The sequence below is a fragment of the Mauremys reevesii genome, linkage group 4, assembly GCF_016161935.1.
Source record: "Mauremys reevesii isolate NIE-2019 linkage group 4, ASM1616193v1, whole genome shotgun sequence".
Taxonomy (NCBI): Eukaryota; Metazoa; Chordata; order Testudines; family Geoemydidae; genus Mauremys; species Mauremys reevesii.
Window position 1 is genome coordinate 72271083 of NC_052626.1, and position 21704 is coordinate 72292786.

At 46.1% G+C, this 21704-nt stretch overlaps 1 protein-coding gene across 6 annotated transcripts in view; it reads left to right on the plus strand.

Annotated features, from left to right (window-relative positions):
• Positions 1-21704, plus strand: part of CKAP5 (cytoskeleton associated protein 5) — a 97695-nt gene that overhangs the window by 26676 nt on the left and 49315 nt on the right. For all 6 annotated transcript variants that reach the window (XM_039538381.1, XM_039538384.1, XM_039538379.1 and 3 more), the window contains 11 exons: positions 351-483; positions 826-929; positions 1494-1607; positions 4261-4365; positions 11313-11402; positions 11527-11691; positions 12263-12391; positions 13263-13445; positions 14711-14824; positions 16254-16364; positions 17464-17556. In XM_039538381.1, coding sequence (XP_039394315.1) covers positions 351-483; positions 826-929; positions 1494-1607; positions 4261-4365; positions 11313-11402; positions 11527-11691; positions 12263-12391; positions 13263-13445; positions 14711-14824; positions 16254-16364; positions 17464-17556 — 1341 coding nt within the window. The remainder of the gene's footprint in view (positions 1-350; positions 484-825; positions 930-1493; positions 1608-4260; positions 4366-11312; positions 11403-11526; positions 11692-12262; positions 12392-13262; positions 13446-14710; positions 14825-16253; positions 16365-17463; positions 17557-21704) is intronic.

A 21704-nucleotide genomic window follows, 5' to 3' on the forward strand; every position in this document is an offset into this window, starting at 1 on the left:
AACATTTCCCTCACCCCTGGTAATATTTCTATGCACTATAAATATTACTAGTCAATCCTAAACAGTGAGTTTACCTTACCTCTGGGAGGAGGGAGGTTAGCTTTGTTGCCTCTGGCCATCTCCACAATCGGACAAATACTGTAGTATTACAATATCATTGCAAGTGAACTGAAAGGATAGCACAACCAGATTATAAGATTAAAACCTAAACAAGAAAATTCCTGACAATTGGGGGGGGAAATGCATTGCTTTTAATAAGGTGGAAGTTTGCCTTGAGTAATCCTATATCATTGGTGGAATGTTATGTTTCATGCTTTAGGCCTTGAGAATTATTCTTGTGATTTTTGTAGCTAAAAGAGCTGGAAGAAGAATGGGTCAAGCTACCGCCAGCAGCTCCCAAACAGACCAGATTCCTGCGTTCCCAGCAAGAGCTGAAAGCCAAGTTTGAGCAGCAGCAGGCAGCTGGAGGTGATGCAGATGGAGGTAACCTATGTGACGTTGATACTCTACTTGGAAACACTAAACTTTTAACATTTATTAAAAGACACAGTAAGAAATAGAACAGACCAAAAAGGTGCAATCAATTAAAAGAGATGTAAAGCAAATGGGGCACACCATCCTATCAACAAGACACATTTGGGGGAGACAGTAGTATTGAACATCATCCTGGTATCAAAGTAGCAAAAACATTACCATTCATAGACCACTTCCCCTCCTGTCTTTGATGAAGGGAGCATGGGGATGTGTAAGAATGAAATTTGACTGAAATGACAAGCCTCTCTGCTAAGCTTGCATACCCCTAATTTTTCCTCTCTTGGCCTGCAGGAGGAGATGATGGGGATGAGGTTGTCCCACAGGTGGATGCTTATGAGCTGCTGGAAGCTGTGGAGATTCTTTCCAAACTTCCCAAAGACTTCTATGACAAAATAGTAAGTATAAACTGCCAACTCTTTTCTCTGCAATATTGAGAGGTGACGGCTGATGGACTTTAAGACCCGACATACATCCTGCAAATAGGCAGTACTGTTATATGAATAATAGGGAGCTGGCTTGCAAGCTTTGGGGGGAGGGATAGCTCAGTGGTTTGAGCATTGGCCTGCTAAACCCAGGGTTGTGAGTTCAAACATTGAGGGGCCACTTAGGGATCTGGGGCAAAAATTGGTCCTGCTAGTGAAGGCAGGGGGCTGGACTTGATGACCTTTCAAGGTCCCTTCCAGTTCTAGGAGATTGGTATATCTCCAATTATCTATTTTTTAAGATATAGACTGTCTAATCTGCATAAATAGCTGTAAAATCAAGATGGAAATTGAAATGTGGGAGTGCATTCCAATGGCTAGCTGTAACCACCAATCTTAGAGTATATGAGGATTTGAAGAGTACTTGAATTTCTTGGGACAAAGTTAGGCTCTAGAGTCTATAGTCTGTCTACAGTGAGCTTTCCTAGAGCTGTTAGGTGTCTGGTGTACTCAAATGTAGAATGCTTTGCTTTGCAGGAAGCCAAGAAGTGGCAAGAGAGAAAAGAAGCTCTGGAAGCTGTTGAAATGCTGGTGAAGAATCCCAAACTAGAAGCAGGGGACTATGCAGACATGGTGAAAGTTCTTAAGAAGGTAAAAATCGCTGTACCAGTCATATGTATTTTGCATTTGTATATTGCAGCAGTTAACTGCTTAATGCCAAAAGATTAGATTTTAATGCCTGAAAGGCCACCACTGGTCATAAGACCAAATACTGGCATTATGCCTCTGTCCAAATTACTCTTAACATTACACCTTTGATGAACAGACCCACCCAATAGGGTGGTGCTTAAATTATTTTGGCTTGCTTCTGTCCTGTTGAACATTGATACCTGTAGTCTTCTCAAATAGTATGAGAATCCAACAGACCTTACCCAAATGTATTATTGGAGGAATGTGCCTCTTCCTGCAGACACTTGAGGACAGTTTAGAAAAAATGGGATGGAGGAAAAATACTGAATATATAATTATATATATCAGTGGTATGCTCTCACCTTGAATTCTGTGTTCAGTTCTGGTCACCCTTTTTCAAAGAATATAGCACAATTACAGGGTATCACGGCACACAATTGGCCTGTAGAACACATTGCCATGTAACATCAGAAGCTAAGAGCTTAACTGGATTTGGGAAAGGATTGGATGGTTATACAAATAACAAGAATATTCAGAATTCTTATAGTAAAGATTTAAAATAAAAAGATATGGAACGGCTATAAACTCTATTCTCCAGAGAAAAAGGAGAACCTCTAATGAGTGGGGCTTAGTAAGAAACTTCCCCTTTGTCCTGTAACGCTCCGGGTAGGTTATTGCACAACTTCCTACTGCAGGGCTTCATGCACCTTCCTTTGAAGCAGGTGGTGCAGCCTACTGTTGGAGATAGATCAGTGGTCTATAACCTGATCCAGTGTGGGAATTCCTATGTTCCTAGCCTTGTCCACAAGTCTCTAGGGATTGATCATATTCCTTCCACCTTCAGACCAAATGTTCTGCTTGTGAAGGTGCAAAAATAGTGGCAATTTATTGCTTTCACTTGATTGTATTACAATCCTAACTTTCAAATCTGATTTTTGGGGGAGCAGCATGCCTACTCAATGCTCCCTTAGGGGACTGCAGTTTTCTAGGGCTTTGGCTGCCTGTTTGGGATTTCACAAGTCCAAGTAGAGGAGAATGGTACCTCCACAACCTGCAGCTCTTCATAAAGCTGCCATTTTTAGACACACAAGTGGCACTACATTGTAAGTGTGTAATATGTACATGCATTTAGATGTATGCTTTCAACAAACCTTTTTAGCTCCCCATCCAAACACCTGGTCTTAAGTTAATTCCAGTCTATATTTATTAAAGTATAGTTCTGCAAAATGGGGAAGACTTGTCTCATCCAGCCCTTGACTTACTCTTCTATCAGAAATCCATATGGCTTCCTGACTGAGACTTTCAAGTTAGTCAGGCACACTTTGTTACTGGCAAACTACATCCTTTTAAAGGCAGTCCTGAAATGTACCTGTTTGAGATCAACCCACAAACTCACAATTGATGCACACTCAATTACAGAGAGTAGAATTCTCTCTGGCAAGAACTAGAATCTGATTTCTGATTGCCTTTGAGTTTGGGTCTGTCATGCACTCTGTAAAATATACACACGTGTGTGTGTGTGTGTGTGTATACACACCACATTGATTTATGGGCCTGTGGTAGAAGCAACCAAATGACCCTTTTGAGTCCAGATGCAAGGCATAACTTGCACTAACATCCTAAAACTTTCTGAGCAGAAAATGGCAATCACAAACTGGTACATAGCCATTTAATACTCAGCGGGGAATTCCGCACCAAAAAATTAAATTCTGTGCACAATATTATAAAATTCTGCATATTTTCTTTGTCAAAATAACACCATATAATCACACCAGTTTCAATTATTTTGGTAACTTTTATTTCAAAATACCTGTCAGCAAGTATGTCTGTAACAATACAAGAACAAAAACGTTTCTCCCAGGAGAAGAGAGTTAAACCCCTATAAAAACCCAGTTTCTGTTTCTCTGTTACCATTTTATTGGGTGTCTCAATCTGCGTGTGTCATATGCCAGCTGGACACCTCGGGGAGTGGTGGGGGGGGCACTCTGCCTCTCTGGTCTGATACCTGCACCTCCTACCCACTCACCCCAAAAAAAAGGCCTAGGAAAACAGCCTGATGCTGGTTCCAGGGCTTGTACAGAGTTTCCTGCACACCACCACCTTCCTTCAAGATGTACTGGGAACTGGAGCTGCCTGGAACCCTCCAGCTCTCCCTCCCCCATGGCAGTGTCTTGTATTTGCGAGCTGGAGAGTTGGGCTCTGCTGGGTCCAGCGGCTCTGCTGCACCAGTTCCATGGGGAAAAATGAAATTCTGCACAGATCATTAATTCTGCATAAATTCAGCATTGCGCAGTGGGGCAGAATTCCCCCAGAAGTAATTTAAAATAGTATGATGGGACTTTCATTGACTGGCTAGGACTACTACAGTTCACTGATTGAATGATAAATGTTACTTCAGCGTACCAGGACAGTGATGCAGTATCCTTCTGGGATTTAATGAAATTATCCGGCCCAGTTTAAGTTGGTACCCAAGTAACTGCTTCACTCTTAATTTTGAACAAATTCACTGTTGCTGCTGTGGCCATCCTTTCAATGCAAGTAGCACTCTGCCTAGACTACTTCTGATTCTCTGAAACCTTGCCTGTTTACCTGTAATGTTGTCCTTCCTTTGCAGGTTGTTGGAAAGGACACAAATGTCATGTTGGTTGCTTTGGCTGCCAAATGCCTTGCTGGATTGGCTACCGGCCTCAGGAAAAAATTTGGACAATATGCAGGACAAGTAAGTAATAGGTACTTCACTCTGCATTTCCTCCTTGGTATATGGTGACAGTAATAAAACTCCTATAAAAATAACTACTCCTTTTAATGACTGTCAGGGCTTGGTATTTCTCTTTTTAAACAAAGTAAACGTGATATGCATATATTCCTTCTACGCTTTAATACTTGCTGGATTAAGGGGTGAAAGTTTCCAAGTATGTACAGATCTTTAGTCGTGGTATTAAGTTACAAGGTCCTTGTTTCCTGTTCTTTACTGCTAAGCATGAGCAGGGTCCAATGTCATTGCAGGAACAATTCTTAAATTCCATGATATTTAATTTGTTCTACTGCCCTCAAATACTCTTTGTCCCTATTTCCTCATTCCCAGAGGAACACCCACAGAAACACAGATTTGTAGCTCATAAAAGAAAATATTCACTGACCTAGAATGCCAAATCTTGGGGAAGAAGGGGAGCGTGTAGGAGACTTCAGTGGCTTATCTATCTGATTTCTCAGGCCTGTGCTGATATGCTGCTCTCTAGGCCATAGGTTCTCAGGACAAATTATTTGGTGGCTGCACTCTTGCTCACCTGGAGGGCAAGGTAGCCAGGGTCCTCACGGGCAACATGGCCTCCATGTTCTATATCAACAGGCAAGGCGCTGTCCGATCCTCTGCCACAAAGCCCTCAGTCTGTGGGGCTTTTGTATAGCCTCCGACATCCACCTAAAGGCCTTCCACCTGCTGGGCTTCTGGAACGTGAGGACGGATTTCTTGAGCAGGGATTTTTCCTCTCAACACGAATGGTCTCTCCACCCGGAAGTGGCCCACCAGCTCTTCCGGAGGTGGGGAACTTCCCAGGTGAACCTATTCACAACCCGGCAGAACCAGCGATGTCCCTGGTTCTGCTCTGGGGGCACCTGGGGAGGGGCGCTATCTCTGATGCCTTTCTCCTGGCCTGGTCGGGCCAGCTTCTCTATGCCTTTTCCCCTATTCCCTCTAATCAGCAGGATCCTGGAAAAGATAAACAGATAAGGCCCAGGTCCTTCTCGTAGCCCCAGCACGGCCCAGGCAGCATTGGTACGGGACCCTCTCGGGCCTGGCAGTGGCTCTGCCGTGGCCGTTGCCACTCTGCCTGGACCTGGTCTCTCAGGACCAGGGCCACCTCCTCCATCCCAACCTAGCGGCTCTTCACCTCACAGTGTGGCTGCTCAGTGGCTAGGTGGCGAGGAAAGGACGTGCTCGGAATAAGTTCAGCAAGTCTTCCTTGAAAGTAGATGGCCCTCCGCTCGCCGCTCCTATTTTGGCAAAGTGGTCTCATTTTTCTAGGTGGGCTGCGGACCAGGGTGTTTCCCTGATGGACGCCCTGCTCCAACTTATCCTTGATTACCACCTCTACCTGAGGGCCCAGGGCCTGGCACCCTCGTCAGTCAGGGTGCACCTGGCAGCCATTTTGGCCTTCCAACCCCCGGTGCAAGGACACAGTGTTTTCTCATGCTGTGACCAGCTGGTTCCTTAAGGGTTTGGACCGTCTATACCCATATTCTAAGCCCCTGGTCCCACTGTGGGACCTGAACCTGGTGCTTGTTCATCTTACGGGGTCCCTGTTTGAACCGTTGGCTACGTGCTCCTGGTCTCACCTCTTGTGGAAGGTGGCCTTCCTGGTTGTTATCACGTCGGCCAGGCGGGTCTCGGAGATCAGGGCCCTGGCCTCCGAGCCGCCATACACGGCCTTTCATAAGGACATGGTCCAGCTCCGCCCACACCCTGCGTTCCTCCCGAAGATGGTCTCCGCCTACCACATGGGTCAGGACATTTTTCTACCAGTTCTCTGTCTCAAGCCTCATGTGACCAGTGAGGAGCACTGTCTCCACATGCTTGATGTACGGCGGGCCCTGGCTTTCTACCTTGAGCGGACCAAGCCGTTCAGAAAGTCCTCGCAACTGTTGGTTGCCTCGGCCAAGCGTGCAAGGGGCCAGCCGATTTCCACACAGCGGCTTTCTAATCAGATCACTTCGTGCATCTGGTCCTGCTATGAACTAGCGGGTGTCCCCCCGCTGCCCATTGTGAGGGCACACAACTCGGGCACAGGCCTCGTCAGCTGCCTTCATGGCCCATGTCCCTATACAGGACATTTGTAGGGCTGCCACGTGGTCTTCGGTTCACGCGTTCACCTTTCACTATGTGATAGTCTCCCAAACCAGGGATGATGCCAGGTTCCGCAGAGTGGTATGCTGTCCCGAGAACTTGTGAACTCCTACCCACCTCCAGTAGATACAGCTTGGAATCACCTATTTTGGAATACACGTGAGCAATCACCCGAAGAAGAAAAGACAGTTACCTTTTCGTAACTGGTGTTCTTAGATGTGTTGCTCATGTCTATTCCACATCCCACCCTCCTTCCCCTCTACCGGAGTTGTCTGGCAAGAAGGAACTGAGGTTGGGGGGAGCGTGCAGCTCCCCTTATACCGTGCCAGGCAGGTGCCACTCCAGGGGGTGTGGGGGGTGCTGCCCCCCTACAGGTACTGCTAAGGCGAAAAACTTCCGGCACCAGCACATGTGGTGAGCATGCACACCTATTGTGGAATAGACATGAGCAACACATCTCGAACACCAGTTACAAAAAGGTAAGTCTTTTACCGGGTTCCATGGTGCAGTGCAGGGAGTATGCGCTATAATTCAGTTAACTCTCTTGTGGAGAACCAATGGGAGCTGCAGGTAGGGCCTAGCAGTGTAGAGAGAACTCGGGTACCTGGCTGCAGCAGAATGACTCATTCAGTTGTAAAAATGAGTTCTTTGACATTGGGGGGAAAAAAGCCAAATCTTCTCTTCTGCAGAATCACTTGCGTCCAGAGGGCCTTTATTGAGATGAATGGGACATTGTCTCTCTGTCTGTCTGAACTTGTTTTAGGCAGACGCAAGCATTATTGCCTCTGTTTACACTTGGTTTGTGTTTTAATGGTTAGCCCTTATAGCTGCAGAGATAGTAACATAATTTAAAAGACCAGATTCTGCAGCTAAATTCTGATGCAAGGAATAGATTCTATAGTTGTGGGATATGTGAGGTGGTGGAGTTGCTCTGAGTACATGCTCTGTTCAGTACTGTAATGGGAATCTCTGACTTCCACAAACTTAGTACATAGCCATTTGCTAGGGAACTTGGTTTGCCTAGTTTTTTTCTAAGAAATTGGACCTTTCCTGTGAGTTATTGGCCAATATTTTAGCACATCATCCGTTAATCCTCCAAAGAATGTACACTGTATGAACACTTTCAGAGTCAAATGCATTGTGATTCTCTTGAAGCTTCGTTTAATCAGCTTGATTGTAATTTAAGTCAATCTACATAGAAATCTATTCCTGATTCTAGCTGGGTGCATTTGAACCCAGGATTTAACAATATGATAGAAACTAATTTATAGCCTAGTGCAAATTGGCTCTTCAGTTAACCACCTCTGACTTACTTGTAACAGTCTCATTGCGAATACTACCGTACATTGAACTCAGCAGGTTCCAGGAAGGTTGGTGGAAAGGAGATTTCACAAGTGAATTTCTTTTTGCTGTCTGACCAACTCCCTTTACTTCACCCCTAAATTGTGGAACTTTCTCATCTATTAATTGGATGTCCATACTACATTTCGCCTTTTTTCTGAGATACCAAGAGTCCAGTAGAACTATGGAACTCCCTCTCTTTGTTTATGTTCTATGTCAGTTGTTACACAGCACTCATTGTTGGAGTATGAGCATTTTCCAGTAGTGTGTTAAAAGTGATGTGACAGACTTCTGTCACATGGTCTGTCCGTAAGGGGAGAAGTGTGCACAATGAAGTATCTTGTTTTGGTAAATTTTAGGTATGTGTGCATTCACGCGTAATATGTACACTCAAAGTATTGCAAAGTGTTCATGAAGGTAGAGCAAAGAAATTCACCTTGCACTTGGAGCACCAACTGGTGAGGTTGGTAATGATCCTTAGTTTCTGGGGGAATAAAATGCACAAGCTCAGGCTGGCCCCTGAGAAAGCACTGTCTCCCACACAGCTAGGTTTTACCTTATGGTAAAAAGTTTCATTGTGCCAGTGGAGTAAAGTTGTTGACCAGTCTTCATCCTGAAAGTTTAGGTGGTCTTTCAGATATCTGGCCATGGAGTGCTTTGAGGATAAGAAGAGAGCCTTGAACTTGATTTGGTGTTCTGTGGGCAGCCAGGGTAGAGAGTAGAGGATACATTTCATGTGTTCACAGAAGCCTGCATTGCTGAAGAGAGAGACTTCAGAGTTCTGTACAAACTGGAATTTCCTAAGTGCTGAAGGCTACATGACCAGGCATACTGCATTGCTGTAGTGCAGCCAAGAAGTGGTGACAGCATGAATAACTGAGGCCCAGGTCATCATTGGTCAGGATGGGCTGGAGTCTATCATCCTCAATTGACTAGAAAGCATTACTCATGGATGCTGCTATGTGAGCTCCGTGTCAGTGAGGGACCAGAGTAGTGTTAACCTATTGACTGAATTGTTCAGTTGTGGGTGTGTGCCTTCAACCAAAGGAAACTGCACTGTGGCTGCAAGCTCTTGGATGCTTTCCTCTGCCCATGAGCATCACTCCTGTCCTGCTCAGGTTCAGCTTCAACCTTTTGTCCGTCTGTGAGCTAATCTCATGCAAGTACTGACCTGTGTTGGTGGCAGTGGTATGGTCTTGTGATGGATAGATAGAATTATTGTTCTTTGCATGATTGTTCACATCAATTCTAATCTGGTGTGCACGTGCTGCGTGAATGGTTGTCGGAAACTTTTTCCCTCCGCAGCTCCTCTTGGGTTGGCTAGGGAGCCCCCTGGAGTGGCACCCTCAGGGCTCTCAATATATGACCTTGGCGACCCAACACCCCCTGCCCCACTTCAGTTCCTTCTTACTGTCTGTGGTGGCGTTGGAACTGCGTTTCGCTTGCTTGAAAGTGTTCCCGTAGCTGTTGCTTAGTCCTACACAGTTTTTGTTTTTGTAGTTAGTTTATAGTTTGTCTGTAGTTAGGATAGACTTGGAGAGTGGGATTTAAATCTTGCAGTGTATGCAAGAAGCCTATGTCCAATAGCAACCCTCACGACTCATGCCTGAGGTGTGTAGGGGAGGAGCATCCGTCTGAGTGCTGCAAGATTTGTAAGGCTTTCAAGCCTAGGACTAGGAAGGAATGTGACTTCCATTAACAGCTGCTTCAAATGGAAGCCGCACTCTGTCCAGGGGCACCTGACTGCCAAGTCCCAGGCCTGAGCTTGGTGCAGAGCGCCCCGGCATCAGTCCACAAATCGGTAGTGAGGAAGGACTCCGGTGCTAGAGACCCTCGATACTGGAGGTCCCCGGCGCTGCAGCATGGAACGGCACCCCAGCGCTGGTCAGCATCCCCAGTGCCCCATAAGAAGGCGGACAGAGGGCGCTCTCCTCAGAGAGCAAGACCCATACGGGGAGACTTCGCTGCCTCAGAGAGAGGACAGGACTTCGAAGCAACAAGACCTCGTGCTGTCGACTCCGGCGCCCCAGTTGGTACTGTTGAGCCCTGCACTGTGACTCTCCGGCGGGGCACTGCTTGGAGGAGTTGGAACCTCCCTCCATCCCAGACACTTTTGAAGCTGCAAAGGAACTTGTAGAAAGTACTGCGCCTCAGCCCCTTGCTGTTAGAGAGAAGCCTCCGGAACTGCTGAGACAAATGCCATCTAGAGGCAACCCCGTGATGATGAGGCCTCTTTCATCACCAGACTGGCACCGTTCTCAGTCTACATCGCCACAACATCCCCTGGCACTGGCCTTGGTACAAGATCTCCCGGTGCAGGGAGCGTGACGATCGGTGTCTCTGGCACCGAGGGGTTGGCACTGATTGCACTCACAGTCTCTTGGCCAGCTCTAAAACACGGCCCTGGAACACAGGAGCTGTTCTCCGGCACCAGACACGCAGCACTGGTCTCAGTCGCAGGACAGCTGGCACTGTTCCTCTACATGATCGTTGTGGCACTGTTTCCTGATTTCCTCTTCTCAGCACCAACCGCCATCTCAGAGATTGTCGGCACTGTTGTGGTCATCGCCTTTGGGACCTCGGACCCTGAGGCCGACTCCTCCTACTTGTGGCACAGTAGGCACAGGTCGGATAAGCGCCAGAGATGCGCACAGTCGACCTGGCAGCCACAGTGGCTTCCCACTGCACAATGGCCCTTCTGGACTCCCTGCGTTTTATCATCAGGCCCAGGATACCCCTTCCAGGGTTTCTAGTCCGTGATATCGGGGTATCATCCTGCATGGTCACCGGTGGATAGACCTGCCCTTTTGGAGTCTTTTTGGGACTCCACAAGTGAGTGGTCTGGTGGCATAACAATGGAAATAATATGTAGAGATGAGCCCAGCAAAAATGGGAGGTATTAATGGCATCAGGCATTCATTTCCTTCACACACACTTTCTGATATGATTTCCCTAATGCTCTTACCTGCCTGGGGGAAGAGATGGAGTGGAGAGAAGAGGGGTGATAAGTACTTATTTATAGGCTGAATTACAACTGTAAAGTGGCTTTCTGGCGAACAGGTGGCAACAAAAGCTGAAAAAGCAGGAATAGGGATCAGGGCTCCTTCCTCAAAGGGCAGAGCCCTTAGGCAGCCTTCTTCCTGATGGTGTCCCTTTTGCTGGAGGGAGGTGTTAGGAGAAGTGTCTCAGCATCCCTGACATTTAGAAACCAGATTTTTTTTTTTCTAAAATTGTCATAAATGAGTGAAGTCCAGTGCCCTGCCGTTTCTGGTGGTGGTAACGGTAGCATATAGGGCCAGCAGGAGCTGGTTCCTTACCACTGCTATGTCCCTGTGGCAGGGGTGAGGGAGGTGAGTTGAGGAATCCTTCACTAATGTGCATACACTCATGAATCATGAGGGTGTGAAGTGTCCCATTGGGGAGGGTTTTTGTTTTTTCTGCAGTTAGGCAATTGAAGTATTGTGTGTCCTTTTTAAAAACAGGTTGTCCCAACTATCCTGGAGAAGTTTAAAGAGAAGAAGCCTCAGGTCGTGCAGGCCCTCCAGGAAGCCATAGATGCAATCTTCCTTACGGTAAGGACAAATGTTAAACTCTGTCAGTACTGTGCTACTGAGAATTGATCATGCTGGTTGTTTGAGAAGACTCTTCTCCTATCCCTCTTCTGAAGCTAACCACCTCACATGTTCAACCTTTTAGACTACATTGCAGAACATAAGTGAGGATATTTTGGCTGTGATGGATAACAAAAACCCAACAATCAAGCAACAGACATCCCTATTCATTGCAAGAAGTTTTCGTCACTGTACACCTTCTACCCTGCCAAAGAGCCTGCTAAAACCCTTCTGTGCTGCTCTTCTTAAGGTAAAACAGGATGGATTGATACTTCTGTAGGAAGCAGTGTGTTGTGGTGGACGCACTGGATTGGATGAAGTGAGAAGCCTTTCTGATGGGATGTACCATGTAGTGAAGCTTTGCGCGTATTCTGGTACAGCAAGTAGAATAACTGGGAGGGTTGGGTGACAACTAGCCTGCAGCAAAGTAGGCTAGTTTCCTTTATTCCAGTGGAATAATGTTCTTTGATCCTTTTTAGTTTCCTGAATGGAAAAGACTCTTCCCTATGGTACAGGTGGAGTTTTAGGAAAAAGTGGAAATCACTGACTTAGGAGAGACTCCCAGTGACTAGGCCTACTTGTAACATTGTGTAAGCTTTTTTTCCACTGAACTAAACTTCTACCACTCTGTCATAAAATGAAATTGGAGCGGGCAATAGCTTTAAGATAGTCTAGTCCACTGGCAACTAGTTAATACCTCCTCCCTTCATACAATCCACTCTTCACCACAAGTATTTCCAGTAAATATAGGGCATTGCTATTATAATTTAGAACAGTACTTAGTACTCACCTTGTTATTTACAAATGAATCCTCTCAACAGCATATCAATGACTCTGCCCCTGAAGTTAGAGATGCTGCATTTGAAGCACTAGGCACAGCTCTGAAGGTGGCTGGAGAGAAAGCTGTGAACCCTTTCCTAGCAGATGTGGACAAACTCAAACTTGATCGGGTGAGCTTATGAATTTGGACAGAATGCTGTATATGTAGTGGCTGGTGAAGTGCTTTCATACCTCTGCAATGTCCTAGTGTGTTGTGGGTAACCAACTTCCTAAAATCCATGTAGGGAATAATCCATCTCTAAGACGTATTATCTCAGGCTTAATGTGGACTAGTATTTAAAGGTGTGATGTTCATTTCCCACGCCCCCCAACCTGCCAGCTGTAACTTGGTCAGTTTAGGATCATTAAAGGCACTGACTTCGAAACTTGTTAGTGTACATTAGCTAACATCACACCTTAAATCCTGATCTAGATACAAGGCCTCTGTTGTTGGTTTGGAGGTTGTGATGTCTGTAATAGATTTCTATCTTATCTCCTTTCTGCCAGCTGGAGTTTGGAACTCCTGCCATCTGGTTTGTGACCCTAGTTAAGCTTCAAATCCTGCATAACACTATGTGTGGACTTATCCCTTCAGGGTGAGGTATTCACCTATGTACAGATGCTGACAGGCTTGTTAAATAAGCTTTTAAACTATATAGTCATTCAGTGATACCTGCTCTAAAAACTGACTTTGCTTTTATTTCCTTTACAAGGTCTTCCTTTCTATATACACATCTTCCACTTACATTAATGGGATCTGTATGCACACATTAAGAGACTGTACTGTGTGGACTAGAAGTTCAAATTGATGCCATTGTCCTGTTAACATTGCTAAGTGCTGCTTAAATAGCATTAGCTTTTTGGCAGTAAAACAAGTTGTATGATTTTCATGTAGCTTCTCGAGCTGTAGTGGCTCAGAGCTGGCTCTGGATTGGTGGCTTTGACTGGTTAGATGCTGTAGCTGTACTTAAATGGCTTTGGTCTCCTAACATTGTTCCTTAGATTAAAGAGTGTGCTGAAAAGGTGGAGTTGGCTTATGGTAAGAACACAGGTGGAGCAGCTGATAAAAAGGAATGCAGACCTGCTGCTGGAAAGACCCCAGTTCTTTCAGGGGCTGCTGGGGACAAGGATACAAAAGACACTTCAGCCAAATCAGGACCTTTGAAAAAGGCTCCTGCTGCCAAGGTAAGTGGAATATGGCCTGAGATAGTTACTGCTTGAAACCCCAAAGTTGGCCTATTAAATTTCCTCCAGTTGCAGCCCTCTGCAAATCTAATCTACAAGTTAATCAGAACAAATCTTCTCTTCTGTTCCTGTTCTACCTCTTGTTCAGGAGTAGGTGGTATGCAGTAACAGGCTTTAAAAGAATGCATCCTGTACTCTTTCAGAAAGCAATCTGGTGTAGAATTGAGAATTCCACCATTTTTCTGTCCACTAAATGATTTCTTGCTTGTGTTTTAATGCCAAGTCCTGATGATGTGATACTGCAGACAGCCCAATGAATGCTTTCAAAGGGTTCTGTAAGCAGTAATGCAACTGGGCATGCCAGTGTAATACTAACACATCGCTGAAGAGAACACACTCAATGACCATATATTGCTCTTGCAATAAACATGCTTTGGAGTGTTATCTTCCTGATTATCAAATGTGTAAACCACCAGTCTGGATGGGGGGCGGGGGAAACTATGATTAAATTTTAAAAAGCTTTAAGCAATACATTGTTGTCTTAGCACCCTTCAGTCCCCTTTTGCTTGGTCAAACAGTTGTTGAGGAATGCAGAAGTGAATATTTAAATTGATCAGGGGTCTCAAAACACCTGTTTAGTACTGTAGTGAAAAACTAATTTTATTTTTCCAGGCTGCCAGTCATACTTTATGCCTAACTGCAACCTCAAAGGAAATTGATTTGATTAACTTATTATTCTCGCACCCTTTTCAAATGAACATTAATCCTTCTATTTCCACTGCCTTTTACTTCTCACTATTATTTGACCCAACTCCTGAAATTTACTGTCCTGGAAATATGACGTCTGATTGAGCTAGCCTGTTCGTTGTTATCATCCTGCCTGTTGCACACTGCTACTGTTAAAAGTAACAACTTGTTTGTCAAACTACATTGTTACTGAAGACGTAAGTCTCCTTAATGCAGGGGTAGTCAGTAGGAGACTTTTTGGGCCAAATCCATACGGCTAGACACTTTTGAACGGACCACAAAATTGTTTTGTTTACTTAGTACTATCATGGTTCTTGCAGCGTGAAAAATGTTTCTCCAGAGTCTGGGCCTTGACCAAGAAATTGGACCTTGACAAAAAATAGAGTACCCCTGCCTTAATGTAACCTTGGAAGTAGAGCATGGAATGTTAGAAAGCAAGACCTTTTGATTTTAAGTATTGATTTTGAACTCTGGTGAATTAAGAGCTTGATCCTTGCTAACTCTGGTTTCCTCCTTAGTCTGGGGGCCCTCCCAAGAAAGGCAAGCCATCTGCAGCTGCTGGTGCAGGAGGTGCTGGGACTAAAGGCAAGAAAGGATCTGAGACCAAAGAGCTATTTGAACCTGAACTCTCGGTAGGCACTGTACTATATTCTGAAATGCAAAGTGCAATGCAGTATCATGTAAGCAGTGCTAGTTGGGCTATTCTCTTGATTTTGTAGAATTAATGGCCCTGAAGTTGGGATTTAAACCCATTGCTTTCCCCTGCTTCAGGCGTTTCAACTGGGACAATGTGTGAAGAACTGTACATAACTGTTAATCTTGACTTGTGGAGCCTCTAATAAACATACAGGTTATTTTCTGTACAATCCATTATTCAAATATTAGTGGGGACTTTTATGAACTTGACTGTGGCCTAAGTGTGAGTCCTTTTGCCTCTCAGCTGAACTGAGCTGTTGGGAGGAGTGGGGGGGCTGAGATGTAATTTCTGTGGAATTACCAGGTGTGTAACTAAATTGTATTGGCTGGAGTTAAAAGCCTTGGAAACCCAAGAGTGTCCTGGAGCTTGACTCTGAAACCTAGACTGAAATACCCTAGATAGTTCAGTGATTTATTTGCTCAGGCCTACCTATTGAAAACCTAGTCTGCTCCTGGGTTATTCAGATTAAATTGTGAAACTCTCAAACTCTTTCTGAAGTATTTCAGACTGAGACGTATAGTTTGTAGCAGTAGTTCTGATGAAGGAGCAGAAAAAGTTAGAAACCCACAAGGAAGCTGTCTGTGTGCTGAGCAGCAATAAAAAGAAAGTCATTGTGTTTGAACTCCTTGGTGTAGCCTTCATGCTCTAGATTTGTATGGAGAGTCCTAAAAATGAGAATTTTCCTAGTTATTTGATGCTACTGGTGTAAAAATTGAACGTCTGACAGGCTGGCAAATATGCAGCCCTTGAGGGAGATGCAGATGAGAAGAACCTAGTGGGAATGAATGAATGAGATAAGCTCCCTCCTTGTGGATAATGCACTAAAATAAACTTGCTAAGTGCTACTCATCCCCCTCTCCTAGAATGGACATGTAAAATGTCTTCTCTACTCTCCCCCCACCCCCACCCTCTTTATCAGTCCTCCTGGTGATTGACTTTGTGCCTCCCTAACTAAATATTTATAATATTTGCAAAGCTGCACTAAAATTTGCTTAACCCTAAAACTAAGAGAAGACAGCACAAGATTACATTTTGCTCTTCTCCTAGTATGTCTGATTAAGCATAGCGACCAGAAAAAGTTAGTTTGATCTCCTCTATCACAATCCACGGGTATCCTTTCTCATAATTTAAATGCCTCCTGAATACCACTTTCACAAGGCCTATAAACTGTAGTCATCTCAACTAATGAAAATATTGTTCCTCCTCTCGATCTCCTGTGTGGATCTACTAATTGGTCTCCTACATTGCACGTGCCTTGAGGCATGGTTATCTCTATGCCCTCCTGCACTTGTATACCAGTCAGTAATCTGATGATTAAAGAGAGCATGCGGTAAGGTGTTAACCTTGTTGTATTCTGTCTGCAGATAGAAGTGTGTGAAGAGAGAGCTTCAGCTGTCCTCCCAGCCGCTTGCATACAGCAGTTAGATAGTGGTAACTGGAAGGAGAGACTTGCCTGCATGGAGGAGTTTCAGAAGGTAAGTATTGTGTAATGGAGAGTAAGAGGATGACTTTTTCATGCTTCCTTCTTAAAAAAACCCAAAAAACTGGAATTAATGACTTTCTGCTGCCATTTAGTCTCAGTCTGTTACTCTGACTACTGCAAATGTCTGCCACAATCTACCAAAGTCCCTGCTGGCTCCACACTAGGCAGCAATTAAAATACAAATGCTGGCTGGCAAACTTCTAGTTTCAAATGCCAGCTGATTGCATCCTATTACATCAGCCTTTACAGCTGGGAATATGAGGGATCTCCATTGTCTCCCCTGGAAAGACACAAACTAAGCATTATGAGTTACAGAGACTGGTCTATTTAGTGTGGAGCTGGCTTTCTTCCATTAAAGCATCCATACCATATGATGCTTTTGGACTGAGTCTTACTTTAAAAGGCATCTACTGCACATCTGCAAATATTTCATATCCTATTGCAACAGCTATTGAGCTTCAGTATTTGGCATATAAACAGGCTTAAGTGCAGTGGCGTATCCCTTTTACCACAAAGGGCTGCACTTCATAATCTGATGGGGTCTGGAGCAGCATCTAGCCTCTAGCAATCATTAAGCATTCAAGTTTTCACTGGGATGCAACTTCCCCTCTTGGAATGGATTAAAGAGCAGGTTTAAAAGCTACAAAGTAGACTCTTAAGTCCAAGATGTCTAGACTCCATTTTTATGAGGAGTTGTCTGGTGCAACCTCTGTTTTAAGTTGAAACGGTATTGGGTATGTGATGCACCTCTCAATAGTTACTGGATTTTTTTTTAGAGGCTGCTGTGTTATTTGTCCAAGACAATATTGCCATTTAAAAAAACTTGTTGGGCATGGCTGCTCGTGTGTTTGGAGTTTTGTATGGGCGCACGTTAAATAAAATGAAGGAAATAAATACAAATGCATTAAAAAGGCCTTTTGTCTAAAGGACAGAACAGCTCATAGGCCCCCCCCTTGGTGTAAAATGAAATCCAGACTAGTCCTATTTATCTTGCAGAGAAGCCTAAATTGCAAATCTCACTCCCAATAGTTTCCTTGGATTTTATTTTGCATGTTTTGGACCTAATGGTTAATTTGATTTTGACCCTTTAGGCCGTAGAACTGATGGAGAGAAGTGAAATGCCCTGCCAAGCTCTGGTGAGGATGCTGGCCAAGAAACCTGGGTGGAAGGAAACCAACTTTCAGGTAGACCACTATCTTTTCCTATTTTTAATTGATTGCAGTCTCTTGTTACAACAATAGTCTGTTACTCCATTGTACACCCTCTTACCTGCTAAAAGAAATGCAGATCTTAAGCTATAAAAATGCAACTGCTGGTGGCCAGTTACTTCATTGCTTAGTCAATAAATACTCTCTGATTTGAGCATGTCAGTTTCTGCTTTAGGATTCCTAGTGGGGCACTTCATTCCAAGTAACTTGTTTTTTCTTCATGCCTTTGTAATAGAGGAACAATCTAAAGGAATTCATATTTAGAGGCCACCTTTAAAGAAATACTGTTAGCTTCATTTAGGCCTGAAGTTGGGCTTTTGTAGAAAATAATATTTTTGATACGCAATATAAATTGAAATCAACTGAAAAGAAATTCTGTTAAAATGTTCTGGGGATCTTAACATAGCTATAGCATATTACTCCTATATCAGATAAAACAGTGGTTGAAGGCACAAGAGTTTTTGGTGTAAGCAGTGATAGAAGCACCTCAGTTTTAATAGTAGTTCTAGAAGTCCTTTTGTCCATCCATTCTTGGGTAAAATTTGAACAGCTGTATTTTTATGGCTTTGTCAGCAAGAGAAGAAAATTGAGTTCTTCTTCGAGTGCTTGTTCATGTCCATTTCATATTAGGTGTGTATGCTCGCCACATGCACCAGTGCCAGAAGTTTTTTTCTCTCAGCAGTATCCGTGGGGGACCGGCTCTGGTGCCCGCTGGAGTGGCACTCGAATGGCATGGTATAAGGGGCGCCACCAGCTCCCCCCTACCCTCAGTTCCTTCTTGCTGCCGGTGACAGTGCTGGAACGTCTGTTGCTTCGGCTAGCATTGATTCCTTCTCTGTTCTTGTGATCTTTGAAATTCTGTAAAATAGTTATGCATAGTAGTTTTCTTAGTTACCCTTAGTAGTAGTTCTCAAACTCTGTTAGTCCCGAACGAAACCCAGTCGGGGCATGCCCCGGTCCGCAGGCTTTAAGCCTTGCGATGGCTGCAAACAGCCTGTGCCCGCCAGCAATCCACACACCAGCTAAGTGAGGGGCATATAAGTGACAAGTGCCATATCTGCAAGTCCTTCAAACCTAGGACGAAGAAGGAGCTCAGTATCCGTCTAAAAATGCTCCTAATGGAGTTGGCACTCTCTCTGGCACTGGCGCAGTGGTCCACCTGTGCACCGAGCACTGTGGCCTCTGTGCGCAGGGCTCCCCCGGTGCTGTCCACGAGCCAGCACTGGTCTCCCTCCACGGCTCCGGTCAAGAAGCCGAAAAAGACTGAGGAGAAGATCTCCTATGTCGTACAAGAGACAGGAGATGGTGGGGGTGAGCCAAGACCAGTGTCGGGCAGCTCAACATCCCCCTTGAGAAGTTGGGCCCCATCCCAAGTCGAGTGGTGCAGCCCATCCCATGCCTTGACTGTGACTCCGGATAGCAGTGCAGGCCCTGGCCAGCTTCAGGTGATGTTGACGCCCAAAGCCCTTCAAGCAGTTCAAGAGATCCTGGTGCTGCCCTTCAACGGCTCCTACGGTACCCCAGTCTTGGGGAAAACCTGTGTTGGGATCTATGCATGTGTCCCCGCCTCAGCATTCCCCATCGAGGGGGACATCCCTCCAGTGTTCACCTACTTGCAGCCATCCTGCCTCAGGATGGAAGAGGCAGGCTCAGCGGAGCCCTCTTCTGTCCCCGCACCGGGGGTACTGATTGAGGGACTCAAGGCGTACCTCGCCAGTAGATTGGCGCAGACCCTCTAAAGCACATACCACCTGGCAAGTGCTCCAGGACCAGCTCTGACCATCTTCAAGGGCCCAGAGCCAATCCCAGGACTGATTGGGTACCAGAGATGGCCGGGCCATCATCACCTGTCTCCAAAAGGAAGGTCGCCCTGCTTGGGATGATCCGGCAACTGGCTTGTAGTAGCTCCCGGTCTCATTCGACATCCCAGTCGGGTAGTCGACGCAGATCCTCTGAATGTTAGTCCCCAAGAGCCCTACCAAGACAGTCTCGCTTGGACAGGTTGGCTTCAGGATGCAGTGACTGGCACCAGTCGGACAAGAGCCACCGCTCAGCCCAATCCTGGTCACCCGGGACCGACTGCTCTGCTGGTAGCTCTAGCTGGGAACGAGGTTCCCTGACTGTGGGACGAGCCCCGGTACCGATGGTGCCAACTATATTATCAGCACCAAAACCTGTCTCATTTCCCCAAGCGCAGTGTCCAGTGCCATGGTATCTGTGGAACCCTTAGGGGTTCACCCAACCTTTCCAGGCTGCTCACTCTGTGTCAGGAGCCTCGGAGAGGCCAGCGGCCTCAGTATCCTGTCCCCCTCTGGTGCTGGAGACTTCAGGGGGTAAGACCCTGCAGGTCCAGGAGGACCCAGGGGAGCAAGTTGCTGTGCCACCAGTGGACATGGGGTTTCCCGTGGAATTGGCATCAGCATTGTCTGGCGACGATGAGGACATCATGGGACCCCCCGGCCCAGTTCCTCAGGATGATATCAAGGCACATCAGGAACTTCTAAAGGGGATTGCTTCTAACCTAGGGCTTCAGGCAGAGGATTTGGAAGAGCCCTTGGACTCCGTTTGATGTCCTCGGCTCCTGCCAGGGTGGCTCTACCCCTTCATGAAGGGGTTTCTAAAATCACTAATGCCCTGTGGCAGACCCTCTCTTCCCAGACCCCTATCTCTCTAAAAGAGCTGAATGCAAGTACTTTGACAGCCAAAGGGCATGAGTACTTGTTCTCCCACCCAGCCCCCAATTCTCTTGTGGTTGAGACGGTTAACCACAAGGAGAGGCAGGGACAACCTGGGGCCACCCCCAAAAATAAAGACTCAAGGAGGCTGGATCTTTTTGAATGAAAGGTTTATTCGCCTTCCAGCCTTCAGTTGAGAGCGGCCAACCACCAAGCTAGGTAATAATTGGAGATATACCAATCTCCTAGAACTGGAAGGGACTTTGAAAGGTCATTGAGTCCAGCCCCCTGCCTTCGGGACCTGGGGCAAAAATTGGTCCTGCTAGTGAAGTGGCCTCCTCAAGGATTGAACTCACAACCCTGGGTTTAGTAGGCCAACGCTCAAACCACTGAGCTATCCCTCCCCCCTTGGCTCTCCTTGGCTGATATGATTTCAATATGTGGCAAGCCATGGCCAAGTTCGAAGGGTCGCTCCCCAAGGCTTTCAAGAAGGAATTCTGAGCGCTCCTCAATGAGGATGTGACTGCGGCCAGGGTGGCCCTCCAAGCAGCATCAGATGCTGTGGCTGCTGCTGCCCAAGCCATGGCTTCCGCTATCTCCATGCGGTGAGCTTCTTTGCTGCTCCTCTCTGGATGCCCACTGGGGCTCAGCAGTCAATGCGGAACTTGCCCTTTGATGGCCAGGCCCTATTAGTGGAACAGACAGACAGTAAATTGCATGGCCTCAAGGACTCCTGCACCACCCTAAAAACCTTGGGTTTCTATGCTTCAGCCCTGGCGCATAAGCAGTTCAAACTGCAGCAGTCACAGGGCCAGGGGAGTCAGCCTTGGCAGGACCAGCCCCCATAAATGAACCAAGGGCTACAAGTGCCGCTTGAGCCACCCGCCTCTACCCTCTGCCCAGTCGGGCTTGACCTTTTAAAGCAGGGGGCTAAACAGTTGTTTTGAGGGTGCGCCTGAGGGCTACCTACCAGATTTACTGGATCCATCCTTCCCTGTGTTCTCCAACTGCCTTTCCCTCTTCCTGCTTACCTGTCGGTATAACCTCTGACCAGTGGATCCTCAGTACAGGGGAACTGGGTTATATCCTACAGTTCCTTTCTACCTCCCCCTTCCCTCCCACCTTCCCCATACCTCTTCAGGGACCCCTCTCATGAGTCTCCTCACGCAGGAGGTAATGGGGTTACTACAGCTGGCTGTGGTGGAAGAAGTTCCTCATGAGTACATCAACAAGGGGTTCTATTCCTGGTACTTTTAATCCCAAAGGCCAAGTGTGGTCTACGGCCCATCCTGGACCTGCGAGACCTCAACAAGTTATTTAAAGAAATTAAAGTTCTGCATGGTTTTCCTGGCTTCTATTTTCCCCTCCCTGGATCCAGGAGACTGGTATGCCGCCCTGGATTTGGACTCATACTTGCACATAGTGATCTTTCAAGGACACAGACGCTTC